Below are 26,257 nucleotides of genomic sequence, written 5' to 3' on the forward strand. Positions count from 1 at the left end.
CAAAAAACAGGGCACTGGGGACAGGTGTGGCCCTCCATGTGGATTACCACCCAGCCACAAATTCAGAGGAGAGCACGGAAGGGACAGCACTCGTGTCCTCTGGGAAACAGGGTGCACACTTTGATGCCGTTTTATTTTAGTTTATTTTTTAAAATATATTTGTATTGATTTCAGAGAGGAAGGGAGAGGGAGAGATAGAAACATCAATGATGAGAATCATTGATTGGCTGCCTCCTGCACTCCTCCCACCGGGGATGGAGCCCGCAACCCGGGCATGTGCCCTTGACCGGAACCAAACCCGGGACCCTCCAGTCCACAGGCCGACGCTCTATCCACTGAGCCAAACCAGCTAGGGCAGATGTCCCTTTTATTTTAAAAATACTCTGCACATCCCCCGTCCCTGAAACACGTTAATGTATAAATACACATAAAGAAATATAAAATGCACAGTAAAACGTTCAAGTTCATTATCTCTAGAGATGGTGATTCTGTTACATTTACAGCTGGGACGAGTAATACCCAGGCACCCACCTCCTCCCAGAGGCCCCTGTTCCTGCAGGGCGTCTGCTCACTAGGCAGAGCCCTGCCCCGACCCCCAGCTGCTTGGAAACCTTTCCCAGTCCCTCCCAGCAGCCCATGCCAGGCCTCTGTCCACTGATGGCGCAGAGTGGGAGCTGTCGGGGGAACCCTCCGTCTTCCTGCCCCTCCTTCTGGCCAAGGCCAGCTCCTCGGCAGGGCCCAGATCGCATCCCTCCATGTCCTCGGGGCCCGCGTCCACCAATGGGCCCTCCCCTGCACAGGGAGCATTCTTCTCTCTCCGGCCCGTCAGCACTCACGCAGGTCAGGCCTCTCCCATGGGGAACGCCCGAACGCCCTCTTCTCTCTCCAGTTTGTTCACTCTTCAACTCACTGTAACCTGTTTCCACTGTCAACCCTGCTCGGAACCATGCTCACACAGTCCCATGGACTCCTGGGAGAAACGAAACCTGTCAAGTGTGGACTGTGACTAAGTGTACATTTACTTAAGAAGAACACGAAAGTAAACGGTGGGCCCCTGCTCAAAGAGAAGGTCTTGGCTCTATATCAAGACACTGGTGAACGAGCATGTGTTTTATGTGCTCTAGCCCAGTGGTCGGCAAACTCATTAGTCAATAGAGCCAAATATCAACAGTACAACGATCGAAATTTCTTTTGAGAGCCAAATTTTTTAAACTTAAACTTCTTCTAACGCCACTTCTTCAAAATAGACTCACCCAGGCCGTGGTATTTTGTGGAAGAGCCACACTCAAGGGGCCAAAGAGCCGCATGTGGCTCGTGAGCCGCAGTTTGCCGACCACGGTTCTAGGTTAACACGGAATTTGAATGTATATAGTAAATTAAAAACCCAATGGGGCCCTTCCCTCCGGGTCTGACTGATGGGCTCCAGAGCACATGCAGCTTGAACCCTCGGCCAGAACTTCCTCCCGAGAGTTCCCCGTAACTCCATTCACCACACGCTCCGGGCCTCCCCGTCCTCTCCAGCTTTTCTTCCAGCTTCTTCCTTACTGTTAGTGCTCCTTCAGATTCTGCCTTTACCCTTTACCTGGTTGATTTCATTTGCTTTTCTTTGGTTCCCAGGGAGCAACTAGTCAATCACTGCCCCTCAAGTCTGTCTCCAGCCTAACTCGCTGGCCTAAACTTCCGACGGCCATACCCAGAGGCCTCATGGATATGTCTGCTTGGATACCGCGCCGGTCTTGGAAGTCACATGTATTCAAAGGGTTATCATAACGTTTTCCCTCCTGCTACGAAATTTTCTCATGGAATTGCACCAGCACCTACTCATGAGTCCTAGTCAGACCTGTAACTCTTCTATTTTTGCTTTTTCCCTACTGAACCCAAATGCCTTGGAATAATTCTCCATCTGAGTGACAGCAATCTTCCTAAAACTTCATGTGACCATGCCACGTCCCGGGTTAAAATCCTTCACGGACTCTCCAGTGTCCCCAGCGAAGTCAAGACACGGCTGGAAACCCCCCTGGGGTGAGCCTGCCTGAGCCACCTCTGCAGCCGCTTCTCAGACCTCCCCCAAACACAGCATGCTCCCTCCCTCCACTCAGGGGGAACCACTCCCATCTCTCCACCTTCGCACCCCTCCTCTGACTACAACCTCCTACTTGGCTTTCATGCTTCATCGCTTGCAGATCCTCCCTGGGCGCCAACACTGGTCCTGGTGGGTCTTCGTGCTGAGCCCGACCAGCCACCGCATGCACCACAATCTCCGGCTTATATGCCTGCCTCCGCATGAGATCAGAGCTCCCACTCAGCCCTGCTGGTATCTGGTGCAGGCTCACACTTTATCACATCATAGGAACAAAAATATGACTAGCACACCCAAAAGCAAACTGAGAAAAAAGGTATTTGAAATTGTTCACAAAGACATCAAGGGTAACTCAAAATTGCCTTGGGCCTCTAGAAATAATCCTTTCTATTACATGCTAAAAATAACGAGGAAGCTCAGTAATGACAGTGGTCAGTGTTCAGAAGAATCATTAATCATCACTTAATCGATATACAGTTCTCCGTTAGTCCAGGGATACTTACAATATCACAGTCCTTCTTGCCATCTCGTTTAATTGGCTCATTCAGATCCTCTTGGCTTCGAAAACTAAACTTTTCAATGGCTTCTGTAACTCCACGCAAAGAACTATAGATTTCTTCCGAGTTCAGGTTCTCTGTATCATAGTCCAGCATGCTAAAGATCAAAATATTTTCTTTCTTAAATTGAGGTATATGCATAGAATTGAGATGTGTGCATACATTTCTTCTAATAATTTACGGAGTGAGGTAAGTTTTGTTTCTTTCAGTGATTCAGGTGGAATGAAGACACCTTTTATTACAGCACCACTGTCAGACAGGTACACACCTTCCCTGTCAAGCCTGGTCCTAACACACTGCATCGCACGCAGTTAGAACCAGCGGAAACAACCACGAGGATGCAAGAACTCAAAGAGTGACGACTGGTGACTGAATGCACGAGGTAATGAAATGGAAAAATAACCTGCATATCTTGAGCATGGAAGAAAGTAAGACTAGTTGTTACTGGTCTCAAATGTACAAACTTAAAATAAGAGGAATGGGTACTTCAAAGTAAAGCTAGATTACAAATAGATTTCAGAGGAGCAAAGCAAATGATTTCACAAAGCTGGGTTATGCGCACCAGTATCAGAAACTTGTACATAAAATCCTGTGTTACCGCCCAGCTCGTGTGGCTCAGTGGCTGAGCACTGACCTATGAACCAGGAGATAAGGGTTCAATTCCCAGTCAGGGCACATGCCTGGGTTGTGGGCTCGATCCCCAGTAGGGGGCATGCAGGAGGCAGCCGATCAATGATTCTTTCTCATCACTGATGTTTCTCTCTCTCTCCCCCTCTCTCTTCCTCTCTGAAATCAATAAAAATGTATTTCAAAACTAAACAAAACTAAAACTAAAACACCAACCCTATAACTTGAAGTCAGCTCCACCTTACCACTGGGCTCCTGAGAGTCTAACTCGGCCATCTAACCCAGAAACTTTTTGGGAATATCAAATCCTTGTAGATGCTTATTTTGGAGTTTTATAATAAGAACCGTTCTTATAAAGATGAGTCAGTTTCTAGATGCATATTTAAAACCATCTTTAAAAAAAAACAAAAATATCCTTCCCTTAAAGAAAAGTGATTGTCAACTGATGTCTTTTTTAAAAAAAATGTAGCATAACTAAAATGAAATGAAGCAAAAATCCTAACGAGCCTTTGGTGTAATACAGTGTATCAACAAGTGGCCTTAGGTGTCTGAAAAGTACACTGAAATTGAAAATCCCAAGAACAAAAACCATCAACTGCCCCTCACTGAGAATATATAAAAAAAGCACGGAAAAATACAAGAATATAAAGAAAGCAAAACGGGAAGGAACACTCAACAAAGACAAGTCCAAACTTAGTTTAGATGTCACTTGTTTCAAAAAATACCCAGGACAAAATCAGTTACATGGTCTATGTGGCTGCAAAAGTCCTGAGCTACGCAGAGGATGCTGGGACACTAAAGAGTCCTTGGCTGTACATGTATAAGGAAGCGTTCCCTATTACTAAGGACGGCGATCTTGTCTGCGGCCATACCACCCTGAACACGCCCGATCTCATCGGATCTCGTAAGCTAAGCAGGTCGGGCCTGGTTAGTACTTGGATGGGAGACTAAGGACGGCAATCTTTCTGTTCCTCTAAGACAGTGGTCGGCAAACTGCGGCTCGCGAGCCACATGCGGCTCTTTGGCCCCTTGAGTTTTTAGCAAAGGCCAGCTTAGAGTACCCTAATTAAGTTAATAACAATGTACCTACCTATATAGTTTAAGTTCAAAAAATTTGGGTCTCAAAAGAAATTTCAATCGTTGTACTGTTGATATTTGGCTCTGTTGACTAATGAGTTTGCCGACCACTGCTCTAAGAGAAATAACGAATTAAGCACCCACTGGCAGTATAGCCCTTCCAAAGGACAGCACACTCGACCCTGCACATTCTCACAAGAGGTAAGTTCCTATCACTTAAAAACAAATACATTTCCTAAGCCCCTCGCCCCCCCCGCCCCCTTTTTTAAAGGATTGGGCAGGCGAGCAAGACGGGATTTGGACAGTTCTCACTTGGAGGAGTCAGGCTGGCTTGAGGGTGCAACGATGCAAGTATTTTCTAGGCTAGTCAGGTTCTGCTGGAGCGTAAGGCCGAATTCACTCTTAGAGATGGAAGCTAGCTGCCTAAAATTGCAGAACCGGCCCAGACAGAACACACTTTTCTTTTCTGATGAAAGAAAACACACACCCTAACTGTACTTGGCCAGTTCACAAACATGCACATCAACTCAAAGATTGGCTCTGGCGTCAAACAGAAAGGAATGAGCCTGAACATACAGCTAAAATTCCATGTATACACCGACAGGAGGTGGGATAAAAACGAACAGAATTCAAGATTTCCAGTCCTTCTAAATTTCCAACGTTATCTCTCCATAACCTCCACAAACACCACAATCCCAGCTTATGTATGAGCAAAAGCATTTATACATCTGGCCAGTACACTGTTTTTAATATATAAAGACTGAATAAAAAAATACATATATAAGATGTAAAAAGATGTCTTAAAATACTTTGAATCAAAACAATCAAAACTAATAACATGGCCCATGCACACACACATACACCAAAAAGAAAAGAAAGAAAGAATGATGGGATGGACAGGAGGAAGTCTGATGATGTTCAGCTTTTAAAGGGATGTCACAATATTATTTTCCATATGTCGCTTCAGATGATGTTAACTTTCACATAATTCATCTCATTTTTCTTCATCTGAACCTCCTTAAAATGTTTCATTTCAGTTCACATAACTTTAGCATTATAGTAGCCTCTTTTTAAAAAAGGAAGTAAAGGATTCTGCCAGCTAATGCCCCTCCTTATGACTGTCAATTACTAACGCAGGGCAGACCCACTGCAGGAGCCCATGTGCATGACGAGGCCAGGCGCTCCTTTCAGACTCGCTAGCTTGAGGTCTTGAAGCGGCTCCTTGGTACGAAGCGAAAACTGTGAGCTCCAGGTGAGAGAGATCATTGTTTCCCTCGAACAGGAAACAGGGCTACTTTCTTGGCTATTTTATGCTTTGGCTTGATTTGTCTTTTTTCAGATCAACACCTCTGAGCCCTCATGTCACACAGAAAAAGGAAACTCCGTGAATGCCGTCAGCAGGCAACTGTAGACACTGTGGCCCCAACAAGCCACACGCTGAGGGAGCAGCAAGACGCACGCAGCAGCCTCGCTCGGGGTAGCCCGCCTCCCCTGCCCCGCACTCCGCTCGGAGACAGCTCGGGAATGACCCTCAGGGAAAGGCCAGGCCCTGGTCCCTGTAAACCTGTGACTAGAGCCCAGAAAGTTTGACTCAGGAGCCTTTAGATGAGCAAGAGTGGCTCCGCTGGCCAGCAGTCACCGACCTAGGGTCAGCCGCGCACCCAACACTGAGCCCAACAGAGCTCTGGGCCGCAGGCTGTGAAGGGTGCGGATCCTGGGCGGGGAGGCGCACGAGGTCAGGTTGCCAAGGAAAGAGAAACAGGAGACAAGAAATTTGTCTCCTTAGATGTTCTTTGTTATTTTGTAGGGAAATGATACTAGGATATAGAAAAAGGATAATTGTTCCTTGTTATGAAATAAATAGGGTTTTGGTATAGAGCAGAGACAAACTTAGATTTCCTCTTAGTTTTATGTGAGCAATAGATTTTCTAAATGTAAAAGCTCGTCACCTCTCTCCCAATGGTTGCATAAGATACAGGTGTTTGTTAAACATCAGCTGCATTACTGTGCCACGTGCAAAAGAGGATTCTAGGAACAGGGCATCCTCGGAGGGCATGGCAGCTGGCTGGGGAGACTGGCTGGGTGAAGCTTGGTGCCCATTAGGGCACAGTTTACCGGGAGACATTAAACTGGTCTTATAACTTAAGGCCTGATTAATCTTAAAAAAGAAAAAAAAAAGGAAGTGTAGCGACATGCGTTACTAATGCTGAGGACAGCAGGGACACCTCCCTCGGTGTGCCCTGGCCTAACCGTGCCTACCTACAGTAATTGCAGGGTTCGCTCCACGTCAGAAGTGACTTTAGACTGCATGTTTCAAAAGAAAGACGCTGTTAAAACACTCAGCTGTTTGCCATGCACAGCCTCGCTGTCATCTCTGCAGCGCTCAGAAGTGAGCTTCACGCTCGCCGCCCTGGCGGAGGGCACAAGCCCATCAGACAAAGCACCGCCACCGGGCGGCGCTGCCCTGCCGACCGCAGCCTTAGGGGACGGGTTCTTTGGTCTCGAAACCTTACACAAAGCACGGAAGAGACCGGCCGCTTTCTGCAGGAACACCTGGCCCCTGCTCTGTGCCCCGGATTTACCATCTGAAGCCGGCCCTGCCCCACCCCCAGACTCAGCTGCACTGTCCCACTGCAGCAGGGGCTGGTGAGGGTACCAACAGCCCTCCTGCTAGAGGCCGGGGTAGCTAAACGCCCTTCCCTTCTCGGGGCTTCCTTTCTGGGTCTGGGTCCTGAGACTGTCACCAGGTGAGCAGACATACGCAGGCTGTCAGTCCACCTCTCGCCAGCAGGCCTGAGAGTGGAGGTGGCGTTTGGGATGAGAAGGTCCGACTTGCTCTTGGTGGGAACGCCTTGTACCCTGAGAAGAAAGCTAAGGAAACTGCTGTGCCTGCCTGACTTCACGCATCGCCTGGGCACCTTCGGGGCTGAGCACCGCAGCGGGCGAGGCTCGCCACAGGAGATGCTGACGACAGGGTCCTCTGTCCTTGTGACATGGGAGGAACCGCTCTCACGAGGTCCGACAAGGATCACGCACCTGCTCTCGCTTCTCACCAAGGCTCTCCTCCTGCTAGTCTAAGCCAAAGCAGGGCCACACTGGAGGCAGCTGAGAGGCTTTCAAAGACTGAGACGACCTTGGGGATGCAATAATATTGTGACACCTCAGACGAGTTTACAGGTAGCTTGTTACCTGGGAGAGTAAGAGCGCCTGAGAGTCTTGTGGGAGGGAGCGTTGGGAATGGAGTTGGGCTGAGAAAAGGGAGGGGGGTGCTTCGATAGCCCATCGGCACTCCAACCCCATAACCGACTGCAGTGATCAGAAGAGGAAAATCAGAAAGAGAAACAAAAAAGGCAAAGGGGAAGGGAGGAGGAAGAAGCTACATTCTAAGTGTCTTAGAGTCTGCTCTTTCCTTGACAAAGTTCCATCAAAATTCATTGGAGCAAAGTTAATACTTCACCACACAGAGACAAAGAACACTTTTTTGGTTACAATTTGGTCCTTGATAAGGCTGCAATTCTTTCCCCCTCGGTCATGCATTTACATTTTTAAATCACAGGAGATTCCGAGTGAAGTGTGTGCACACACCTACATGGGAAGGACATTATAGACACTTAAAAAAATACATGGATATTCCATTTCAGATCATGTAATCAATTGTTTTAGAAAGAACCAAAGAAGGAACTACAGGCCTTAATTCAAATGGGACCACAGGAACTATAGCAGGAAGACTCAGAGAACGTGTCCTTCTGGCCAGAGGCTGGGGTCCAATCAGACGGGAATTCTGAGGCTGCCACAGACCACTTCCTCCTGAAACAGTAATGTCACCACTGGAAGGCCGGGGCGCCAACTCTCAGCTAGCCAGCTCAGAGGGGCATCTAGATCCAAGCCCTCCGCTCCTGTCACCTAATGCGAAGACTAAAATCACCTGCGAACACAAGTACTCCTCTTCCCTCGCACGGGGCACTACGTGATCTGGGCTTGCCAGGCGCCCTGCCGCGACTTCTTACAACTGTTGTAATTAAAGAGAACCAGGGACCTGGGAAAGGCTGGGGCAGCCGGCTGGACAGGAGACAGGAGGCCGGAGGCTGGGCGCGGGGACAGCGCTCCTGCACACACCGCCCGCTGCGGCTCCTCGCGGTGCTACGAGCAGGAGCACAAAGCTCATCTCCACCTGAGGACAGTCACGCCCCATTTCCTAAGACAAATCAAGTGTGGAGATGAGAGGCCCTGTGCCATTAAAGGGCCTACGAACTGTCTCTATTCACACACTGGGTCGGCGGAGGGCAACCCTCTCAGGCCGGAGCTCTGCTCGCTCCTCCGGACGGCTGGGCTCCCCATGCAGCCACTGTGATTCTACGGACAGTCCTGACCCTCTGGTTGTGAACGCAAACCCACCGGAGCGACCTGGGACTGCCAGGGGTGGCAGAGGTCACCGAGGCAGTGCCGCTCGGCTCTAAGGCATGTCTGCCAAGCACCGGGGTGAGGACTGCCACATACTTTTTATCTTCAAGGCAATGGATTTCTAAAGTCCTTGCAACTCTGTTTCCATTCAACATAAACCACACTGGGTACAGGGTGTTCAATGATGAAAACTGCAGGGCAGAACTCTCCTCTCCAAATACCCAGTAGTATTTGTTTACTAGATGGGAATAAGCAGTAATTCCTCCCTCACACAGAAACAAGTGACGGAATGTTCCACACAAGTTTAGCCTGTTAGCTATGGTTTATCTAATACTATTGGCTTAATAAAGGTGACTTCTTCACTAGTGATTAAAAACAACTACCACCAAATTAGATCTCCTCCTACCCCCATCTTTTTAGAATACTTCCTTATTACCACCATGATTCAAGGATAGAATTTTTGGAGAAAAAAAATAATAGTTCATTTTGATGGTCAATATTAGATTAAAACAACCAGCGCTGACTTCGCCCCTTCGGCGTGGAAAGCCACTGTCACGGGTGGCGCGCAGACCGTCTCCGCGGGAGTGGGCGACCGGTCCCTTCTCCCAGTGAGTGCAAGAGTTCCCTTCTCTTAGAATTTTCCTGGTAGAAAGCACATCGCCTATTTGAATATTTCCAGTGATGTGATGCTGTGAGGCCGTTTTTCCTAGGTGGGGCAGTTTTAGTTGAGAAAATCATTTCTCCAAATGACACAAACTTGGCTAAGCCCATCTGGCTAGTTAAGCACTGACTAGGGCACATGCTTTTAAAAAAGAAAGAACGGCCCAGCCGGCGTGGCTCAGTGGTCGAGTGCCGCCCTGTGAACCAGGAGGGCCGGTCAGGGCACATGCCTGGGTTTCAGGCTCGATCACCAGTGGGGGGCACGCAGGAGGCAGCTGATCAAGGATTCTCTCTCATCACTGATGTTTCTATTTCTCTCTTCCCCTCTCCCTTCCTCTCTGAAATCAATAAAAATATATTTAAGAAAGAAAAAAAAAAAAAAAGAAACTACATAACTAAGTAATTCCCTAAAGAAGAATTTTTTAACCAAAAAACTATTTAGGCCACACTTAGACATTTTAATATAGAAAATAAATCTCTTCATTTCTTCTACTGACCTGTAACCCTAGCAGTAAACATTAAAGTTAAGCCAATTAAGAATGAATGATGATCTGGAAAAAAGAAATTAAAATTTTTAATAATTTAGGGATCCATGAGATTAATACTTAGACAATTCTTAGCTCTAATAAATTATGCTAGCAGCTCCCAACAATCTTTTACTTAGACTATTAGCACAATTAATAAAATACTTAATTTGAGTTTTACCTTTTGTTTATTACCCAGAGAGTGTACCACCCTGATAATGAAATAATTAAAACATAAGAAGTCTGATCTGTGTATTATGAAAGAACATATTTCCCATTGATGTTGCAAAGTATCATTTCCAGAAGCAACACTTTATAGCCAGAGAACTCTGTGACTTAGCTGCTAGCACTGACCCCGGGCCACTCAAGACAATCATACACTGTGACACAGACAGAGATGTTAGCATTAAAAACAAGTGGCCAGCCGAGCCTCAGCCACACCTGTGGAAAGTCAGACACATTCTCATGAGTTTCTGGTCTCAAATGTCTAATTAGAGTGGCTTGCTGCGAATCATGACAACAGCCCCGACTTGGAGTCATAACATCAGACTTTACTTATGGTGCTGGGAAGGGGCCTTGGGATGAATAACCCTAAGGCAATATGAACAGGAGGGTACTATGGCGTACAGAACACTTGGTTTCACCAAGAGAAAAATACAAATTTGTTATGTCCCAAAATATTTATACGATAACCTGAGGAACTAAAGAGAAATTCACGGGTAAGAACAGAGGAGTATGGGAGACTCTTGATCATTTAAAAATAAAAATTTAAAGGCACTCTGTGTTTTGATTATCTTCCTACTAGAGAGGTACTCCTTAAAGGGAAAATGGCACACTTGCACTATTATAATTTTAAGATCTTGATGTCAGCAACCCTTAAGACACAGCCCCTTAATTCTTGCTGTCAGTGATCCCGAAGACCTGGACTTCTTGTAGACAGCACAGCATGAACGGCGCTGGCAGGCCCGGCTCTGGCTCTCACCTACAAAGTCTGGCCTGGAGAGTCACTACTCTGAGTGGAGGCCCTGGGGGCCTCCAGCACGTGCCAGGTCCCCAGAGCCACCTGCAGACTGCTGCGACCCCGGCGGGAGGAGCAGCGTTAACTACAGGTCCTGAGGCAGAGCATCTTCTCTTCTCAGCCACGGCCTCGGACTCCACAGGCCAATGTTCAGTGAGTCTGAAATGCTGCTCCAAGTTCAGTTCTGGGGTTCTTACTCCCTCCCCCAGAGCAGCATTCTGCTGCAGACACGAGCCCAGACTGATAGCAGCTATGCTTGGAACGGGCACTGGGCTGCAAAACTACCCCGACTACGTGCGGGCGGGCTCGGAAGGGCTGTGTAAATGACCAAACACCCTCTCCAAGTGCTCCCACCACTCAGAGGACTGGCGATGAGTTTCTAACAGTTTCTATGTATAGCCGTGCTAAACGTAACTTCTTAGCTTCAAAACCTTTAAGGTACTGGACAGTGCTCAGAGTTAGAAGAATCTCAGAGAACATTCAGTACAAACCACGCGTTTCACTGTAGATGTTGCCCAAGATTATTCAGTTAAGATCTGGCTGAGGACTGGAATCCATGATCTCCTGATACCCATACACTTTTTGGCATTAATCTTGGTAAAAAATATAAAAATAGGCTACACTTCAGTGTCTTCACTTCTGTCGAATCTCATTACCTTGGAGACAGGCCCCCATGGGAACAGTTGGTGGGTGAGGTCAGGGGGCTGGTCCGGCTGCTGTTGTGTCGGGAAGGAGTCCGGCCAATTGTGTTGCTCGGAGAGCCCTGGGTGAAGGCAGAATAAGCATCATTACTCCAGGGCTAAATACAGGATATGGTCCACTTTTCCGTTGGCCTTTTCATCCTTTTTCTGAATCCTTGGGGCCAATTTTAAGTGCATATTAAACAAAAAAATGGATGACTTTCATATAGGCATTCCTGAAACTGAATAACTGATGCCATCTGTGCTAGAGTAACAGACACAATTGAGCATTTACATCTTTACAGTATAAAAAAGCAGGTAACTGACTGAATAACCTAACTTAAGGAAATGGCCATATTGTCCCGGCCAGTGTGGCTTAGTTGGCAGAACATCATCACTGAAAGGGGGCCGGTGTGATTCCCGGTCAGGGCACATGTCTGGGTTTCAGGCTCAATCCCCAGTAGATGTGCAGGAGGCAGCAGATCAATGTTTCACTCTCACATCAATGTCTCTCTTTCTCTGTCTATCAATCCCTCCCTCCCTCCATTCCCCTCTCTAAAAATCAATTTAAAAAATCTTTCAAAAAAAGGAGAGAAAAAGAAAATGGCTACATTTACTTTTTTAAAAAAATCCTCACCCAAGGATATTTTTTACATTGACCCTATTTTTTAGAGAGAAAGGAGGGGAGGGAAGGGGGGGGGGGGAGAGAGAGAGAAGAGAAGAGAAGAGAAGAGAAGAGAAGAGAAGAGAAGAGAAGAGAAGAGAAGAGAAATATAGATGTAAGCGAGACAATCAATTGGTTGCCTTCTGCATGTGCCCCAATTGGGCCAGGGATTGAGCCTGTGACCCAGAATCGAAGCCCCAACCCCTTGGTCCGCAGGCTGACGCTCCAGCCATTTAGCAAACAGACCAGGGTGAAAATGGCCATATTTAAATACCAGGTTCATTCTCATTCATTCATTGGGAATATGGCAGGATTAAAACTGGTCTTCCACTCTTGAGACACCCAGTCTATTAAAAGAGAGGAAGCAAGCTGGCTGTTAGAGCAAGCTTTAGACGAGGGACACACAGAGGCCATGGCCAGTACACAAAGGCACCAACGTGGCCGAAGCACTCACCACACTGGTGTTGCTGGAATTCTTGAGGTGGTTATGCAGGAGTTTGGTGGCACCATCCTGGAATGTTTTGGGCAAGGCACCAAGTAACATAGTAAATTCAGGAGTGTTCAACTCAAACAGCGATATTAGCACAATCTGTGCAGCCTAGGAAAAGAAGACATGGCTAATTTATGGAGTGTCCAACAGCATATCTTGGTCAAAATATTCATGAAAATTGTTTTTAAAAGAGAACATTTTTATATGAATAAAATAAATAATAAAAGGACATCTTTGCTATAAAAAACAAAAATAAAATGTACCTGGAAAAAATTATATCATCAACTATAAATAGTCTCACTTCAACCTGGAAAATAAGTCCTGGGTGCATTTAATGCCCTGGCCTTGGACTTGTGTAGCACATTCATCATAAACTCCGAAAGCTTTCCTGTGCTGTTGAGCACTAGGGCTGAAGCTGGTAAATACATACAACACGCTTCTAAACAAGCTCCCGGGTTACCCTGAGAGTCCGCTTTCCTCAACCCCACGCCCAGTGACTGAGAATACTAGAAAAAGACAGCTTAAATGCATCTGAAAAACTCCTACCTTCACACCTCTGAATTGAGGAAAGAGACAGTCTTTGAGAAGCAAAGCAGAAATGCATGATACAAATTAAAAATGTATTATTTTGCCTTTCAGAAAATGTTCTACCTTTGCTTATTAATGGGACAACATATTGCAGGACTGCTTGTAACCACCACAGCGGCAGGTGGGGAAAAGCAATTAGCCGGAGCAGCAGTGCCAAATGAGGCTCGCACTTGTCCAGCAAGCTCTGCTGCTGGTGCGGCAGCCGGCGCTCGGAGCTTACACACAACGCCTAAGGAATGGGTTACAAAGGTTTGATTTAGAAAAACTACGCCAAAGAACATTTTACTAAGTACTAACTGGCATTTCTTACCAATTTCTAAGAGTCAAAAGAAAGGAAAGCACATTATGAAAATCTTTTGACTAAAAGCGTAAATTTATTTTTCCAAAGACTGTAATTTTTAGCATTGCAGTAATTATTGTGAATATTTTCCCCATAATATATAATATTACCCCAAAAAATCTGCTGAGAAATTCTTTGGAAATAAGCATCACAAAATATTTCAATGCTTTTACAATGTGAAAATTAATTTTTGGTAAAGACAAAATTGCTGTTTATGCCTGGAGAAAGAAAAAAAAAAATCCAAAGACCCAAATGTATTTAACCAAACATAAAAATTAATTATGAATGTTAAAACATCAGTAGGATGTTCTTTACAGAATAATCAAAAATTATTTCTCAATATGTCAAACATATCGATAATGATTCACTATACATAGCATCCGGCAAAAGTATCTTACTTTTCTCTCTTGACCTCCAAACACAGGTGTTAGTAACCTTTCCATTCCTATTAAATCACAACAGGCCAGGTGCTTTCATGACAGGACCAAAATGTTATTATAATTGTACTAAAATATACAATTCTCTATTTCATTATTGTATCATTCTTAATAAATCATTACCTGGAGAAATCCATTCCACCACCCATTTAATATACTAGTAACATGATTTCAATGTTTGTATAAGAGCAAATTCCAAAAAAACATGCAAAGGAACCTGTGCATTTAAAACACATTGTATTAGATGTTAGAAAAAGTGCATGCAGGAAAAACTGCACTTCAAAGGGAAAGGAAGAAGCAGACTTAATTTAGCAGGGGAGGAAATCAATGCTGACCAAATTTAATAAGAAAGTTTAGGCAATTACTTTTTGGCTGAATGAAAATGACATTTGAAAATTATAAAATGGAAATAGTATATGCTTCCCAGAGTGACATGATATCCAATGCCACACACTTACTTGAGGTTTTACATGAAGTAAATTACAGAATGGGTGGGATCTTTGAGGACCATGAAGGCTGCACGATGATGGGCCTAGAGATTGTGCTGATTCATGGCTACTTAACATTAGTAACTTTCCGTCACGTGGGGGAAAAGTGCAGTAGATTTAACTTTGACCCACTAATGAACTTTCTCTCAATAATACAAAAGTTGAATTTCTTTAAGAAATCAAATAGAAAGACAGGGAATTTTGAAAACATAACTCGATGGACAGATGGTATATGTGTGTGGTTTACACATATAAATAAATACAAGTTATTTTTACATTTTTTCCAAAATATAAAATGCATTTGATTTTATACAGTTCTCAAAAGTTATGCCTTGGGTTAAAGCTATTTTCAAAATAAAATATTTTTCTAATGAGATTCAAGCTCCAGAAATGGATAAAAAGTGAAATTTAAATATATTATTTAAAAAAATATTTTAAATCCAAGTTTCAAAAGGAATCAAAGCATATGGCCCTAAGATATTTTATCTACAACCCTCTGTGTCAGTGAGAAGCTAGAATACTAGAATCCAAGCAGAAAACTGAGCTGTATTTGTCATTACCATCAATATCCTCCCACTAAAGAAATAATTCCAAATATGGGGATGAGTTGGAGAGACGCACCGGAAAAAACCTGGGCACAGCCCACGTTCAGTAACAAATCAAGGGGAGCAGGTTCTTGTCCCACCTTTGAACTCGTGCCTTCCGCAAAAGGCACTACGTAGCCACACAAAACCTCCAGAGAACCGCTGACTTTTCCTAATGAACGACGCTAGGACAATTTATTTTAAAGATTAAATAACAACTGTAAAAAGAAATGATTCCCATTCACGCCCCTACACAGAATTTGTGGGGGGTGAGGGTGAAGGATTCTTCCAATGTCACTGCTGCTGTGTGAGAGCCCCCAAGGTTATCGGCTGTGCACCTCACAGCAGAAAATAACCCTTCTGGACAGGGAGTCACGGCGCTCTGGCAAACGCTTCAGGGGAAAAGTAAAATTGGGGAGGAAGGGGAGTTTGCTGATTAAGCAACTATTACTATTCCCTTCAGACTGTCATTAAAATTACTTTAGAAAACCACGAAGAGAAGGTATTTGAAAACCTTCAGGTATTTCTTACTTAGAAGCTGTCCTTTACTGGTCCATGAAAATAGGGTAGAGGTCTGCACTGGATGTGGCGATTTCTTTGGAAAGGGAGTTAATCATAAAAACATACCAAAACACAAACATTTATGCAGCTTCACACACACTCACACAGAATTATATTAATTTTAGGTTTCTTCAAAATCTTCTCAGTATCTCCACAAAGGTAATCAGTATTAATATTCTAAAGTGCAAACAGTAAAATATCTTTTCAAATAAGCACAGTTTTAAATCTACCTGTTTACAAGTTTCTTCCAAGTTTCCTTCTCCACGCCCAGAGCAGGTTGAAGCTGACCTAGTGGGGAAATCCTCACCTACGCGACTACGCTGCAGCGGGGACTACAACACGAAAGGCGGGAGGATTCGTCAGAGAAGCAGAAGTGCTTAAATAAGGCATGGTTACCGGAGCTGGAAAAGCATGCGGCTCCTTTTAGAAGATGACCTACACATATGATCCTACGCTGAGATTAAGAAGAGTAACAGTAGCAACTCCCAGTTTTAACCTCGATCGTTTGCTAGGCCCTTGACAATCAAGATCCTTCCTGGAAGGAGCAGTCTTCTTGCGGAAGCAGAAGGTCAGAGGTCAAAGTGAGGCCGGAAAGGGCAGTCACAGCTCAGCCGAGACAGGTGTCAATGGTAAGATCCTTAGCTTTCAGTAGGCCAAACTGCCTATCTATAATTAGAAATTTAACGTTTTTTCAATTTTTGAAATTTCAACTTTTGAAGGCTATTTGTATGCTTTTCCCGCTCCAGGAACAGCCTCTTTTCTTTGCCATCTTCATTTCCCACATTTCTCACAACATCTGGGGGCTAATCTGTTATTTCCTCTGACAAAGTAGATGCTAGATGTTAGAGAATCACATATGATAAGCAAAGGGATTCTGAATCCTAAAATATAAACATATCGTTCAAAATTCTACTGTCATTACCACACTCCCTTTAACTGATGAGAAATCTTCCTAATGCCAGAAAAAAAATTGGTTTTCAATTTGTTCCACTATCAGCAACAACAAAACCAAAACAATCCTCAAGCAGTAGCAAGAGCTACAACAGCAAACGAAGCACCTTCAGCTGTTTCTATCCTCCCAATAATGTCTGAAGCAAGTGTTATTATTCTCATTTTACAAATAAGTCAAAGGGACTCAGAGGTTAAATTACTTGCTCATGTCACTAAAGAGTGACAGACGCAGCCCTGGCCTGGCGGCTCCATGGGTGCAGTGTCAGCCTGCGCACTGAAGGGTTACAGGTTGGATTCCCGGTCAAGGGCATGTACCTGGGTTGCAGGTTGGATCCCCTGCCCCAGGAAAGGCGCATGCAGGAGGCAACCAATCGACATCTCTCTCCTACATCGATGTTTCTCTCCCCGCTTTCCACACTCTAAAAACCAACAGAAAAAATCCTCAGGTGAGGATTACAGAAAGAGTGGCCCAGGCAGAAGTCAAAGGGAGGTCAAACTCTAGAATCCACTTTCTGCTGTTGATGCATTCTACTATCTTAACACAGATGCAGTGCATGAAGGGAGGTCCAGTATACTTCCGCATAGCCTGGTCCACACTAGCCAGGACTCCCACACTACAGCAAGGAAACAGTCTCTGGGAATTCAGCCCAGCCGAGGTCCGGGTGGGCTTCTCCATCGAGGCCGTCAGTCTCGGCCTGACAAGCACACGGGCTTTGGATGTGCTTCTTTCCTCCTTTTCAAAACATCTTAAATATTTAAACACCCCTCTCTTCCAACACGAAACACTCCAAACACTAAATAAAAAGGGAAACAAAATACTAAAAATCATACAGTAAAAAAATCAGAGTTTTCCCAAATATGACCTTATAGATGTGGAAATGAATTATAATGTCTACAAACGTCCCATGTATTATTTGTATAAAATTAATACTTTCCAAGCGTGGGGCCAATATGAAAGTTTACTGCATAGATTTCAGACTGAAGGAGTTTTCTAGTATTTATTTATTTATTTTTTAAAAATATATTTTATTGATTTTTTACAGAGAGGAAGAGAGAGGGATAGAGAGTTAGAAATATCGATGAGAGAGAAACATCGATCAGCTGCCTCCTGCACACCCCCGACTGGGGATGTGCCCGCAACCAAGGTACATGCCCTTGACCGGAATCGAACCTGGGACCCTTGAGTCCGCAGGCCGACGCTCTATCCACTGAGCCAAACCGGTTTCGGCAGTTTTCTAGTATTTAGAATATAACCTCACTCTACTTTTAAAAAACTAAAGGACAATAGAATTTGGTTCATGATCACAAAGTGCTTTTACTATTATTATTATTTTTTTAATCTTCACCCAAGGATATTTTTTCCTTGACTTTAGAGAGAGTGGAAGAGAGAGGGAAAGAGAGAAACATCAATGTGAGAGAAACACACTGATTGGTTGCCTCCTGCACGTGCCTTGACCAGGGCCTGGGCTGGGAAGGAGCCTGCAACCGAAGTACATGCCCTTGACCTGAATCGAACCCAGGACCCTTTGGTCCACAAGCCAATGCTCTATCCACTGAGCCAAACCGGCTAGGACGTAAAGTGCTTTTAAGTCACCAAGATTTCCCTAGCACTTGATATACCTTTTAATAACTCTGTAAATGAAAGAGGAAAAACATACATCTATTTAAAAGAAACAGGTAAGAGTGTCTTTAGTGTATTCAATCATCCAGATAAAAATAACCTGTTTTAGCCCAGGCCAGTTTTCTCAGTGGTTAGAGTGTCAGGTGCACCGAAGGGTCTCGGGTTCGATTCTGGGTCAAGGGCAATGTACCTTGGTTGCAGGTCTGATCCCCGGCCCCGGTTGGGGTATGTGCAGGAGGCAGCCAATCAATATGTATGTCTCTATCACATCAATGTTCTTCTTTCTTCCTCTCTTGTTCCCTCTCCCCTTCCCTCCCTTCCTCTCTCTCTAAAAAATCAATGGAAAAATAAAAATATCCTTGGATGAGGATTAACAACAACAATAAAATAACCTGTTTTATATTTTATAGCTTTAAAATGATAACGACAATTTTAGATCTTAGAGCAGAGTAATAAATAATCACAATTTCTAAATATTTTTTATTTAGCTACTACATTCATGTAGACAGTCTTTCAAATACATCTCCAATACTTTGGGTAAGGCAGCTGCATCACCTACAACAGTATCTATCTATAATTATCTATAATAATAAAAGCGTAATATGCTAATTAGACCAGATCTCCTTCTGGACGAAGCCAAGGCTGCGAGGGAAGCCTGGGTCCTGGGTGCCTGCTGGTGGCCGGATGGAAGCCCGGGTCCCGGGTGCCAGAGGGAAGCCGGTACCAGCAGCCGGGGGAAGGAAGGCCTACTCTTGCACAAATTTTGTGCATCGGGCCTCTAGCATTAATATAATGTAGAATGATGGTACATGAAAACAGAGCATTCATATAAAGCGACTTTGGGAAGACTTACTCTGCAGTGCCCTGATGTGTGGGCAAGTCGTTATGGGACAGAGGACACCTATTTGAATTGGGCCGCAGCGCTTACTCATTGGTGCTGCGCATGCACAACGGAAAGCCTTTGCAGATGGCTCCCAGAAAGCGAAGGTGCATCTGCTAAGTTGAACCTTATCACGACTGGCAGTTAGTTTAAAAAGCTCCCTATTTAACCAGGTAACTATGAAAGATTCCTGCCAACCCACTTGGTAGGCAAAACACTGAAAGGCCCACGGTTCCTGTCTCCTGCTGCACAAGCCTGCACAGTCCCCTCCTGCAGAGAAGGGCGCTCATGACTAAGACGGAGCGTCGCCCGAGCTGTTAGAGGGCAGAAGGGACTCTGCAGGTGCAACTGAAACCAGCTGTGGGTCACACTGAGGATCACTGGGGGATGCTGAGCTGCTTCCTCTGGCTGCTTTAAAGATTCTCTTTGTCTTCACCTTTCAATGGTTTTATTATGATGTATCTAGGTGTAGTGCTCTTTTTAAACCCCACTTGGAGTTTCCTGAGCTGCTTAGCTGTATACTAGATTGTTTTCATCAAATTTGGGATATTATTTCTTCAAATACTCTCCTGCTGGCTTTAAAGAATCCTATTGCCATGTTGTGGAGACAATCAGGTGACAGGAGATGGCAAATAGCCACTACAAGCTGAGAACGCCCCCTGTTGACAGTCAGCAAGAAAGCAGGCCCGTCAGCCCTACACCTGGAAGGAACTGGATCTGGCCAAGAACCAGGGAGCTGGAAGAGGACTGTGGCCTAGAAGAGAGGGAAGACCCAGACCACACCTTGACTGCAGCCTGATAAGGACTCAAGCAGAGGACCCAGAGGACACATGCCCTGAGCCGCAAACTACGAGATAATAAATGTGTGTAGTTTTGAGCTGTTAAGTTTGTGGTAGTTATGTAAGAGAAAACCAATAAAGAAGTCAAAGAGGGGAACTTCCAAGACGATGATTTTGAAAATAATAGCTGCAAAATGTTACCTGAAGCTAGATAATTTCTCTAGGGGTGTTTAGCATTCATTAATTCATTAAATGCCTACTTTGTTCCTATAGGTGTTGTGCTAGGTGCTGAGCACACAAGGTGAGCAAAAGCAGGTGGGTGGGGAAGGCACTGGGGAACAGCAGGGCCTGGCCTAGTCTTGAAGATACAGATTGCTGACATAGTCGAGATTGGGTACCAGGTCAAGACTACATCTGCAATCTGTATGTCTTGAGGTTCAGACCCAGGGTAAAAATCTAAAATAATGGGTCTCAACTCTATATTAAAAATCAGCCAAGAATGGAGGGAATCCCAATTAGACACAAAACAATGTTCCTGCTCTACACGATACCAATTAAGTCAAATTACCCAGGTAGAATTCAGGTATCCAGGTTGATTTTAACTATAACCAGGATTAAAACCTTAATGTAAAGCTTTTCAAACGCCTCTCAACATCAAAATTACTGTCCCAGAACCTGGTTTTGAACCCGGTCTGAAGGTGAGGTATTGTGTCCTCACGATGGGGAGGGGAGTGAGGGCAGGCACCAGCAGCAGATGCCAGCGAGACAAGGCTTTGTGAAAAGCACTGCATGACCCAAAGTAACTGAAATTAAGTGTTGAAGATCGAACAGTAAATGAACTCTGTGATTACTGGCCATAAATTTAATATCCTGACCATATATGACTTAAGCTAGTATTAAAATAAGTTGAATGTTTTGCAGCGCCAGGCCAGATAAACCAAGGAAAAACTTCCTGTAATGTCCTGATTAGAAAAGTTAGGATGCTAAATCCTAGTTCACATTTTTAATGTGCATGTCCAGAGAAAACGGAGATTATGTTCAGAGTTAGTTGCTTCCATACAGGCCCTTATTATAAGCACACACTCACATAGATGCACATACACTTATGTGCTATTACTGAAGATAAAAGGCTGTACTTAAGGCTTTTGTATTTACTGGCTGATCTGTGATTTTGAAAACTACAACAGAAATAATCGGTTTTTGAGCCCTATCCTGTTTTGCTCAGTGGATAGAGCCGTCAGCCTGCGGACTGAAGGGTCCTGGGTTCAATTCCGGTCAAGGGCAATTGCCTGGGTTGCGGGCTCAATCCCCAGTAGGGGGCTTGCAGGAGGCAGCCAATCAATGATTCTCTCTGATCACTGGTGTTTCTATCTCTCTCTCCTTTCTCCCTTTTTCTCTGAAATAAATAAAAATATATTAAAAAAAAAAAAGGAATATCGGTTTTTGACTTACAAATCCACCAAATCATTTAACCACCTCCCACTGTACCTCTCTAATCCAAAGCTGGCTTAATGCTTAAAATAAAGGTTGCCAGTGAAATGCTTTTTTGATACATGTTGAGAAATTTTACAAAAGGATCGTCAATCAAAAATATTATTATTAGAAAAACAATTTTAAATAAGTGCTTTAATAACTGCCTTTGTTGCTTTGACCTTGAACAACTTCATTTATTACTATACAATGAATTCGAGAAGTACACGAACTGTGATCCTTCCAAAGAAACCTTTCAGAGAATTCTTTGATTCTTCTTCAAACCTGCAACCTGGGTATGTGCCCTGACTGGGAATTGAACCAGCAACCCTTTGGTTCACAGGATGACGCTCCAAGCAACCGAGCCGCACCAGCCAGGGCTCCTTGAGCTCCTTTAGAGAAGGAGCTAAGTGCTCGTTTGCATTTGAAAATATATTAAGTATTCCTTGGAATCATTCTTTCCTTTATCCCTGCCTAGACCCAAGTGGTCCACATTATCCACTCTCCCCAAGGCCAAAGGATGGCTGGTAGGGGTGACTATGGAAGGAGTATGATACAGAAGAAAAAAATGCAATCTTCATAATTATACATAAACTAGAGGTCCGGAGCACGAAATTCATGCACTGGGGGGGTGGGGGGTGGGGGGGTGGGGAGGAGGAGGGGGGCGGGGGTCCCCTCAGCCCAGCCTGCACCCTCTCCAATCTGGGACCCCTCGGGGCATGTCCGACTGCCGGTTTAGGTGATTGGGCCTAAACCGGCAGTCGGACATCCCTCTCACAATCCGGGACTGCTGGCTCCTAGCCACTCGCCTGCCTGGCTGCCTGATTGCCCCTAACCACTCTGCCTGATAGCCCCCTAACCGCTCCCCTGATGACCTGACTGACACCTAACTGCTCCCCTAGAGGCCCAATCACCCCCACCTGCCCTCCCCTGTAGGCCTGGTCACCCCAACTGCCCTCCCCTGCAGGCCCAATCACCGCCAACTGCCTTCCACTGCAGGCCTGGTCTCCCCCAACTGCCCTCCTCTGCAGGCCTGGTCGCCCCCAACTGCCCTCCCCTGCAGGCCTGGTTGCCCCCAACTACCCTCCCCTGTAGGCCTGATCCCCCCCAACTGCCCTCCCCGGCCGGCCATCTTGTGACGAGGTGGGGGCGGCCATCTTCTGACTCAAGGGTGTGAGGGTCAATTTGCATATTGCCTCTTTATTATATAGCATTACCAAAATCAAGTACTTTTAGTCTGAAAGCAGAAATCTGGCTTTTAAAAGTACTTTTATATATATATAAAGGCTAGTTAGTTTATATATAAAGTAAAATAACAATAGCCACTTGTGAAATTTAAGCATAGAAGACCATGACACTGACAGGAAGAGAATAATAGAAACAACAAACACAATAAAGCCTGATATTTATTTGTGCGTATGATGGTTCAGGAATTGGTAAAATATTCTATATAAATTAATTAATCTTCATAATAGTCCTGAGGCAGAATACTGCCTAGTATAGAAATAATAGTATCCTATGCTTTCTACTTACTATGTCATTTCAGAAGAAAGTAGCACATGTTTCTCTTTGGGGGCTTAAAATACAACAACAAAACACCACCTTGGTATCAGGGTGTCTCAAATATATGAACTCTACCTCCCTCCCTCCCTCCCCAAATCAAAGAGTGTGTGTTCCAAATGTGGTACAGAACAGGAAGGTTTGTGCTCTTTTTAAATTCAAGAATTCATTATATCTTAGCAAACTTTCAACCACATTTTCCTATTAGGCCCCATATGGCCAGGTAGCCTTAGACCTAAGTCTATCTTCAAAGCACATGACATAAAACTAACTTAAGGGAAACCAGTTTCTTGTAAGAGACCCTAACCTGCTTTCACATTAAGAAGATAAATAGATGCCTAAGAAAACCATGAACCCCTCATACAAGATTTCAGATCTTTAACATTCACAAACTGGAACGAGGGAGAGCTGGAGAGAGAAGAGAAGGGGCAAGAGACAAGTCTAGGCTTTCCCAGGGGAGTGCCAGAGCCTGCCTGTCTGGGGGGGGGGGGGGGCTGCCAGTCTCAGGATAAGATAAGGCTCCTTCTCGGACAGCAGGACAGCCTGTCAGGAAGGCTGCGCTGCAGCGCCTTGGACGTACCTTTCTCACGTCGGAACTCTTTGGTTCTGTTGTCCAGGTTATAATTCTAGAAACAGCAAGCCTGGTCTCACTAGAGTTTATAAAGTCAGTTGGATCCATCTGCCTGGCGAGAGACTCAATGTACTTCAGGATTGCAACTTTGACCTGAAAGATCCCATCATTACGAACATTAAGTACGCTTTATAAGTCTGAGTAGAATTCTTAACTGATCATCAGAGAAAAGTAAACCCTACTGAGGCGACAGCACCCTTCTGCTGGGTTTGTGGTCCCACATGGAGCCAGCACCCATCAGGACAGGAAGCGTGGGGTGACTGAGAGGTGAGTGTGGCACAGGAGTGCATGCAGCCCAATGCTCCCCAGTTCTAGAGCAGTGGGCCGGCAGGGAAGGCGTGCCCACTCCTTGCCTCACTCCTCGCCTCACTGCAGGACACGCAGAGGGCGGAGCCCTTGTGGGGAGGACGAGGGATTTCGAGCTCTGCCAGGGGCCGGGATGGCAAGTACAAGGCTGTAGCTAGTTTTGCTTTTTAGACAGTCTAGGCCATGTGTTGCAAGGGAGCATGTTCAGTAACCAGGCTGATACTCCGCCCCAACCTCTCCACTGATGTCCCAACTGGTTCTGACCTCCGGAGAAAAGGGTTGCTATTGATGGGGCCTATCCTAAACCCCAATGATCAAAGAACAGGTGATGTACATGACTTAACTCAAATGAACACATATCTTGCCTCCAATTTAGTCTTGTTATTACAGGTATGATTTTACAACAACATGTAACAAGTTAATCATATGTTAGAATGCTAATATTTATTTTTAAAAGTTCCAATAAGAAACATGTATCTCAACAAATCAGAATTTTCTAGTTTAAATATTGTGACAGAGTAATAATACCCAAATGTTGGCAAGGATGTGGAACAACTAGAACTCTCATAAAATTGCTGGTAGGAATATAATACAACCATCTTAACAGTTTAAAATAAAGTTAGACATATGCCCACCCAATAAATCAGCAATTTCTCTACTGGGTACTTAACCAAAAGAAATGAAAGCAAGTACACAAAGAGGTGGACAGGAACGCTCCCAGCAGGTGTAAGCATAACCGGCAAATACAAGGAAACTGATTCGACGTCTAGCGACTGAATTGTAAGGACAAATCATTACCAACCTTGAGGTTAGGAGTCTGAGTTTGATCCACAATAAATCTCATCAAAATGTTAAATTGTTGATCAAATGGAAAGGAGTCCCTGGGTTAAAAAAAAAAAAAAGTGCTTGTTCTTTAAGAAAAATTTATAACAAAAAAACAATGTAAAACCATATAAAAACAAAAAATAAACTATTGTAGATTAACATATGTAAATGCAAGCCTGTTTACATTTTTAAACAGTACTTTTCATTTTATATTAAATACTAAAGTAATACGCATTACAGAAAACATTTTTAAAAAGGAAATCTTGTTAAACATCTCAAAACACATACTAAACTTACTTTGAGTATGCTAGTTTAAAAATTGATACTAAGGAATCCTAATACTTAAAAAGCCAGGGGCCGTCACAACCAAAACAACCGGATGGACGACAGAACAGCAGGCTGCGTGGGGCGACCAGGCCAGCAGGGGGGTTAGTGAGGGATGACCAAATGACTGAACAGAGGCTGCATGGGGCGATCAGGACGGCTGGGGGGGGGGGGCAGTTGGGGGCGACCAGGCTGGCAGGGGGGCAGTTGGGGGTGACCAGGCTGGCTGGGGGGACAGTTGGGGGCGACCAGGCCAGCAGGGGGGGGGGGGGCAGTGAGGGGTGACTAGGCCAGCAGGGGAGGCAGTAAGGGGCGACCAGGCCGGCGGTGGGGGAGGGGGCAGTTAGGGGCGACCAGGCCAGCGGGGGGGGAGGGGGGCAGTAAGGGGAGACCAGGCCAGCAGGGGGGCAGTTGGAGGTGACCAGGCTGACGGGGGAGGGGCGCAATAAGGGTCAACCAGGCTGGCAGAGGGGGGAAGTTGGGGGCGACCAGGCCAGCGGGGGGGTGGGGGCAGTAAGGGGCAACCAGGCCAGCACGGGGGGGGGGGGGCAGTTGGGGGTGACCAGGCTGGGGCGGGGGGGCAATTAGCGGCAATCAGGTTGGCAGACAGAGGCCGTTAGGGGTGATCAGGCTGCCAGGGGGGGCGGTTAGGGGCCAGTGGTTCCAGACTGTGAGAGGGATGTCTGACTGCAGTTGGACATCCTCCGAGGGGTCCCGGATTGGAGAGGGTGCAGGCTGGGCTGAGGGGACACCCCCCACCACGCCCCCCGTGCACGAATTTCATGCACTGGGCCTCTAAGTAAACTTATAAGGAAGAGATTCCTATTTGCCTTCTAGGGGTCTGCTCATCTTCTCTCCAGCTATCTTTCTAAATATTGCTTATCGGAAAATACTGCCAATTTCCAAATCTTAGTTTTACACCTCATTAGGCAACTTACAGCTGACCTCACTTAAGCTAACTGCACTGTCCTCCTCTGGTGAGTGCTTATAATCTCTATTTGGCAAAATCACGAGAACAGCGCCTGTGGGGCACTCAGCAAAACACCCCCACATGCAACTACAGAACATATATAGAAACCGGGGCCCCTGCAGGCCCCTCCCGTTCCATTTCTTACCTGGTACCAATCCCTTTCC

At 45.3% G+C, this 26,257-nt stretch overlaps 1 protein-coding gene across 9 annotated transcripts in view; it reads right to left on the reverse strand.

Annotated features, from left to right (window-relative positions):
* CLASP1 (cytoplasmic linker associated protein 1) overlaps nucleotides 1-26,257 on the reverse strand; it is a 273,855-nt gene that overhangs the window by 41,980 nt on the left and 205,618 nt on the right. For 8 of the 9 annotated variants that reach the window (XM_079782851.1, XM_079782848.1, XM_079782849.1 and 5 more), the window contains 5 exons: nucleotides 24,777-24,855; nucleotides 23,618-23,761; nucleotides 12,743-12,886; nucleotides 11,601-11,707; nucleotides 2,584-2,734 (listed from right to left, as the gene is read on the reverse strand). In XM_079782851.1, coding sequence (XP_079638977.1) covers nucleotides 2,584-2,734; nucleotides 11,601-11,707; nucleotides 12,743-12,886; nucleotides 23,618-23,761; nucleotides 24,777-24,855 — 625 coding nt within the window. Of the gene's footprint in view, nucleotides 1-2,583; nucleotides 2,735-7,530; nucleotides 7,648-11,600; nucleotides 11,708-12,742; nucleotides 12,887-16,006; nucleotides 16,109-23,617; nucleotides 23,762-24,776; nucleotides 24,856-26,257 lie in introns of all 9 variants that reach the window. The other variant, XM_079782856.1, reaches the window with a different exon arrangement.

This window comes from Cnephaeus nilssonii (assembly GCF_951640355.1).
Source record: "Cnephaeus nilssonii genome assembly, chromosome: 10".
In the NCBI taxonomy this organism is placed as follows: domain Eukaryota; kingdom Metazoa; phylum Chordata; class Mammalia; order Chiroptera; family Vespertilionidae; genus Cnephaeus; species Cnephaeus nilssonii.